Source organism: Erigeron canadensis, chromosome 5 (assembly GCF_010389155.1).
Source record: "Erigeron canadensis isolate Cc75 chromosome 5, C_canadensis_v1, whole genome shotgun sequence".
Lineage (NCBI taxonomy): Eukaryota > Viridiplantae > Streptophyta > Magnoliopsida > Asterales > Asteraceae > Erigeron > Erigeron canadensis.
In genome coordinates, this window is record NC_057765.1 from 30,412,549 (window position 1) to 30,419,467 (window position 6,919).

Sequence of the window (6,919 nt, forward strand, 5' to 3'; positions counted from 1 at the left end):
TTTGTACTCACTAGATCATATTGTTCTACTAACGTGTCCCTACAATCTTTATTTCTCAATTTAGTAGTCATCAGCATAAGACGATCGACCAACAACGTTGTACCAAAATCTATAAAATTAAATCTTTGTTGACAATTTCAATTCATTTTTTTTACACTTTTACCCTTTTCAAGCATATTTTTATAGCTTTTTTGTGCCAATTTCTCACTATAAATACATGCAGTCCCAAGTTACATCCTCCCAAGCAACCAATTTAAGCAAGCAAAGTTCTTCAAAAAACAATTAAGTATAGGTTCTACTCACTTCTCAATAAAGATGTCTAGCCCAATAATGCTTTTAGTTGGTCTTTTTTTGGCAACTTGTTCTCTTGCATTGGCTTCGGACCCTAGTCCTCTCCAGGACTTTTGTGTGGCTGATCCAAATAGCAAAGGTAAGTCTTTATCTTAATTTGTCGAGAAAAATGCTGCCCACATTAATTAACAACTTTTATACTCGTATTATTAATTTATACATTAATTTAGTAACAAAAGTTTAATATTTTCTTCACAGTATTCGTGAACGGAGTGGTTTGCAAGGATCCAAAGCGCGTGAAAGCTGACGATTTTCTCTTTAGAGGGCTCAACCGTATGGGAAATACATCCAACCCTGTTGGATCTAATGTGACTGCAGTAAACGTAGCACAATTACCCGGGCTTAACACCTTGGGCATTTCCATGGTCCGTATTGACTTTGCTCCAATGGGACTCAATGCACCACACACGCATCCTCGTGCCACTGAAATCTTGACTGTCCTTGAAGGCAGACTCCTAGTCGGTTTTGTGACATCTAACCCGGATAACCGTCTCTTCACCAAACTACTTCAGAAGGGTGATGTGTTTGTGTTTCCGGAAGGTCTAATTCACTTCCAGAAAAATGTCGGAAATGGGTTTGCTCTTGCTATTGCGGCGCTAAGTAGTCAGAACCCAGGTGTCATTACCATCGCAAATGCTGTGTTTGGATCAAACCCTGATATCCCTGCAGATATTCTTGCCAAGGCATTTCAAGTCGACGAAAAGATAGTTACTCAAATCCAATCTAAATTCTAAAAATATGTTTTTTCAATTCTTTCTATCTTACATGCTTTTATATAAATGATATGGGCTTGTTTGTATTAATTAATGTTACGTTTGATAATGATGAATAAAAGTTTCTATAAGAATTTGTATGAATTAATTTCCATTAGTTAGTTTTATTGATCTTGTGAAACACTATGTGATTTTATTTTATTGATGTAGTATTCCGCGGGGTGGTGATATTAGTATCACAAAGATTGATAAACTTACTACATAGTATAAATTATATAAGATATTGTACAAGTGTTTAAGGCATAATTGTTGTAAATCTATCATTTTTTATAATACGAGTATCAACTACAAAAGACAAATAGGAACGTTTTAAAAACGGGTCTAAGTTATCCTCTATATCTTATATGATTATCTCTTCGATCATACACCCATTTAATATGATTAAGTATCGTTTTTGTTGTTATTAAAAGACAATAGTTAACCCAAACCAATTGAACTGGGTTATCCGGAACTGGTCGAGTGACTAGTTAAATGACACTTGTTTTCCGGGTTTTGCTCGATTTCTAAGACACGACTAGGTTTTTGGATAAACCGTGTTTACCCAATAACACTAGGCCTTCTTTATTTTTTACTTAATGAACTTAATAGTTAAGAACTTAATCATTCAGTCAAATTTCATGTTTCTTTTTTGCTTAATACATACATACATTCTTTATGCATTCAACCACTTAAAACACTCAGCACTTAATGACTAAAAAAAGAAACGGGCCCTAAATCAGTTCTTTTATATGAAAAATAAAGAAATAACTATAATTTTATACCAATTTTTGGTGCCGTTAATTATTTATCCATATATATATATATATTTTTTTTTTTTCTTTTTATGGATTGTTATATTATTTAATTGTGTATATGTTATTTCTAAATGTTGTTTTGAATTTTAAATTTGTATGTTAGTATGTATTTTTACTTTTTAGGGAATTAATATAATTGTTTGATATTTAAATTTGATGGTTTTTAATTTATAGCATGAATACATATATATATATATATAGCTTTAGTCCATATTTGTAACCAAGTTTAATAAGTATATTTATAAATAAAAAATGGATCGGTCGAACCGGTTGGATCAAGCGGTTGAACATGTTGAACCGAAACTGGTTTTTAGACAGGGTCAACAAAAAATCTCTTGATTTTAGCTTTTTGAGAAACAGTCGATTCGTTATACTTTATATATATTTGAAATTTTATGAAAAAAAATTCAAATTATGTATTAATATAGTATGTATTTTAATCTTTTCGTATAGTTTATTTCTAATCTAATTTCATAACAACAATGATTAAATCACCAAAATTGTGTGTTTGAATAGGGGATGTCCAAAATTAAACGAAAACAAATTAACTATGCATCTCATAATTAAGAAGCATGTGTGTTTGGCGTGGATGTTCTTTTTGGGTTTCTAGGAAAATTTTTGGGACTAGAACTTTAAAAAAAAAAAGAAAAAAGCTTCTTCCTATTGTTTAATTAGTACGTTATTGTTGCGTAATTCAATTAACTATACAAAAATGCTTCTAAACTACTACAGTATATCGTTTAATTAGTTATTGTTGCGTAATTGAAACCGTCTAAGGAGCGACATAATGAATAACTAACAAACCAACCACTTGGCCACCAAAAGTGAAGTTTCTTCCTATTCTAGATAAACATAGACTCGGAAAACCGTACGATGCTAGTTTAATTTGATATATTTTATAGTATGAAAATGATATATTGACGTTAATTTTTGTTTTGTAATTATTCTAATCTCTACACTCTATTTTGGGTGTTTCAGGTTGGATTCTCCATAAGTCCACAACTTCAGCTTTTTGGATTTTATAGCTTTTCAAACAATAATATAAGCTTAATTTTTAAAATAGATGTAGAACAGAGGTTGCTTGCAATTCCACATTTGAAAAACGTCAAACACATAATTTTTGTATCAACAATTCAACATCATTCGAAAATCTAGATTAGGAAACAAGAGGATTGGGTTGAACCCTTTCTAATTTGTAAACTGAAATTATTAATATAACATTGTTCTCATTATAACTCAATGGTTGAACATCAGCTTAATTTACATGAGGGTGCTCAACCTCATGTTGTAGTAGGTGAAGAAGAAGAACCCGAAGGGGCAGACAACTATAGGGCTATGTATAACTAACATGGAGTGTACCGCCAAGGTTGTCAATTCAAAGATTTCAAAAATTGTGGGGCACTGGAGTTTGATGGGTTGGGTGGGCCCGTGGAATTTATAAAATGGTTTGAGAGGATTGAGGCGGTGATTGAAAGGAGTCATTGTACCTACGATGATCGAATTTATTATGCCTCCAGTATGTTCAAGGAAGATGCTTTGAATTGGTGGAACCAAGAGAAGACCTTGGGTCGGACCCACAACTTAAAATGGGCCGACTTCAAGAACAAAGTGAAGGAGAAATATCTCACTTTTTAACTTATGCCACGACAGTTTCATTTTATATAATTTTTGCCACATATGTGGACGTTACGAAATATCTCTCGGGGCAACGTCTGAGAAAAAAAAACTAATTAAAGATTGTAAACGGTGTTTGGTAACATTGTAATGTACCAAAAAAAATAAGAATAAAAAAAAATTTAAGATATAATTTACGAAAATCTAAAGGTAGTTTTTAGGTAACATTGTAAACGGTGTTTGGGAGATGGTTGGAGTCCAAGTTATATTTTAATTAGGAATAGGAAACAGGAATTTTTAGCTCTCCTATAAAAAGAGGAGGGGATCGAGAAGGCGAATAAATCATAATCCCATTAATCGATCGAAACGCGATTGGTTATACATACCGTACGTTACAAACAAGTCATACTTGGTAATTAAATCTCTCCATCACTCGAAAATATCGTTTCCATCGTGTGGTCTAGCTGGTCGAACTAAGCAATATATTAATTAAGGGTGTTTAGGTTTCTTTTTTAATTCGTACATATATAATAATATATGGCCATGGATGGCGTAATAACTGAACAACGACAGCGGTGGCTTGACACTATGTATATGATTATTGAGATTTATCCGAATCTTAGAGAGTCTGAGAAGAAGAAAAGGCCGGCAGTTGATTACATGGAGACGGTCCAGGAAGAGATTGATCCGAGCATGCGTGCAATCCTAATAGACTGGCTTGTTTATATTTGTCAAGGTTATAGGCTGGAGCGTGAAATATTGTATTTGACTGTCAACTACATTGACCGATACCTTTCGATTAAGCCCATTGATCGTAAAAGATTTCAGTTACTTGGTGTTGCTTGTTTGATCATTGCTTCAAAGTATGAGCACTGCTATCTACTGCCCACCGATAAGTTCTACTACGCCGATGATGAGATACTGCAGATGGAAGCCACTGTTTTAGATGTTTTGAAGTTTGAGATGACTGCGGTTACCGTAGGATGTTTCGTAAGGCAAATGGTGTTTGGACTGAGTGCTGATTCCCGTCCAGTGGCATTAGAGTATATGGCAAGCTACATATCCGAATTGTCTCTTCTCAGGTACGATATGCTATGTTTTGCTCCTTCACTTCTCGCTGCATCAGCTATTTTCTTAGCAAGATTTGTACTTAATCCGTCAAGGAAACCATGGAATTTGCCATTGCGGACGTTCACTTGGTACCAGCCATCAGAGTTACAAGAATGTGTCAACGCCCTGCACGCTCTTGTTTGTGAATCCCAAAATTCTGATGATGATTTCCCTGCAGCAATCAGAAAAAAGTACAGTCGAAGTAAGTACCTATTTGTAGCCAGTATTGCCTGTCCTGCGCCGATACCATTGGAGTACTTCGACAACGTCAGCAGCTCTCTATCTTCATCCAGCAAGTAGCGATATTATTTTTCTATTGATTGAAAAACAACCATAAGTAGCGATATTATTTTTCTATTATTTTTCTATCTTCATCCAGCAACGTCGACAACCATAAGTACCTATTTGTAGCCAATATCGCCTGTCCGGCGCCGATACCATTGGAGTACTTCGACAACGTCAGCAGTGTCTCTTGATCTACAGATAGATCCCGTAAGTAGCTAGCTAGTTACTTATGGTTACCTATTTTCTTCTTGTTGTAGTGGTGCGTTATACTTGTATGAGTTAGTTAATTCCCAAATTGAAATATATATGTTTGTTTTATATTTTATGTACACAACTATATTTGTTTCTTTCAAGTCGGGTTCTAATATTATATATGCATCTTTTACAGAGCTAACAAGTTATTTAAGAAAACAACCTAGCTTTTCGCCTCTGCTTTTATTCGGTCTCTTTTTGGCAACTCGTTCTGTTGCATTTGGCTTCAGATCCCTAGGACTTTTGTGTAGCTGATCCAGACAGCCAACTAGCCAAGGTAAAAACATGACATATACTAGCTAATAGATACTATATATATTCAAGACTACATTATAGTGTATAAAAGTAGTACGTGTTCTAATTAATTTTTAGCCTTTTGTTCTTAATTATAGAATTCGTGAATGGAGTGGTTTGCAAAGATCCGAAGCTCGTAAAATTAAAGCAGATGCTTTTTCTTTTTAATTAGAGGGCTGCAACGTATAGGAAATACAGCAACGACGATAAGATCTAATGTGACATCAATAAATGTCGCACAATTACCAGGGCTCAACACCTTGGGTATTTCTATGGTCCATATCGATTTTGCTCCAACAAGAATTGTTTAAGGGTAAAGTTAGAGGGTTTAATCTAGTATGAGAAAATGATTATTAGAGATTTAGGGGTGAAAATAGATGATTTTAGACTTGTTGGCGGTTCCCTAATGGTGTGAAGAATTCATTATCTTCACGCCACCAAGTGTAAGTTTTTGGGGGTATTTGTGTGTAGAATGCATTAGGGTTTTTTGTGGATCCATAGGAGGGTATTTATAAGCACCTCATGAAGGATCCAAAAGTTGGGCCTAACGGTAACGTTATGGAGTGACCGTTATCGTTAGGCCAGCTGTTGTAACATGATCTGACTGGGAGGTACAAGTACGAATCAATAGTGCTAGTGCACGTTCTAAATTGTACTATTTGTCTATGGCGCGGCCGTATACGTCGGAGCCTACTAACTGATATTGGCCTCGAAGGAGGGGGAGTATTAATAAGGTTCAGACCTGCTATCTATATGTATAATCCGTAGGTTCCGTAGGATTAACGATGATCAAAGCATCACACACGCACACTAAAATCTTACATATCATTAGCCTAATTAAAACCCTTCCCCGGCCACTACTCCCTCATACCAATTACACACAGAAGATAAGATGAGAATTTGTGACATATTTGATCCATATGACAATGGATAAGATGATAATTCAATAGATGGTCCGAGAAATGAATAGATGAATGCTTTCAAATCATACCAAATTATAAGTGGAAGATTTTCAAATTATATCAAGATCTGTTTTGGAATCTTTGAATTATTTTTCTTCCCACACCCTTTAAAAACTCAACAACACAATGTTAAAAGATTTGATCTATATTATCTATACTATTTTATAATAATTATCAACCACTTATTTTTAGAAAGTGTTAGAAAATAGATAAATGAAAAAGTACTAAATTACCCTTAATAAACACCCCCTATGAAAAGGGTTATTAGAGATTATCAACTTTGCCCTTAATGAATTAATTTACACTTTAAACTTTTATTTTGCTAATTTACACTCTAAAGTCCTTATCTTCTAAAATATTTTCACTATCACCATTACATCAACTTACGCGGTTACACCACTCGACATCAATTGTCGATGTCAATACCACCCGTCACCGGTACCACTAAACCGCCCTCGCCATCACCGCGACCGCATTACACGGG

At 34.6% G+C, this 6,919-nt stretch overlaps 2 protein-coding genes across 2 annotated transcripts; both read left to right on the forward strand.

The window, feature by feature from the left end:
• Window positions 1-315: 315 nt before the first annotated feature.
• On the forward strand, window positions 316-1,085 carry LOC122599179 (putative germin-like protein 2-1). Its single transcript, XM_043771641.1, has 2 exons — window positions 316-430; window positions 550-1,085. The coding sequence occupies exons 1-2, from the start codon at window positions 316-318 to the stop codon at window positions 1,083-1,085; spliced, it is 651 nt and encodes a 216-aa protein (XP_043627576.1).
• A 2,984-nt stretch (window positions 1,086-4,069) lies between these two features.
• Window positions 4,070-4,942, forward strand: LOC122601549 (cyclin-A1-3-like). The gene has a single exon (XM_043774302.1). The coding sequence runs from the start codon at window positions 4,070-4,072 to the stop codon at window positions 4,940-4,942; it is 873 nt and encodes a 290-aa protein (XP_043630237.1).
• The last annotated feature ends 1,977 nt before the right edge of the window (window positions 4,943-6,919 follow it).

What these genes read in the sequence shown, in the direction of transcription:
- LOC122599179 (XM_043771641.1), top strand. Translation starts at nt 316, where the DNA reads ATGTCTAGCCCAATAATGCTTTTAGTTGGTCTTTTTTTGGCAACTTGT. An exon ending in GGCTGATCCAAATAGCAAAG is followed by an intron (nt 431 to 549) that starts GTAAGTCTTTAT and finishes TTTTCTTCACAG; the next exon opens with TATTCGTGAACGGAGTGGTT.
- LOC122601549 (XM_043774302.1), top strand. Translation starts at nt 4,070, where the DNA reads ATGGCCATGGATGGCGTAATAACTGAACAACGACAGCGGTGGCTTGAC.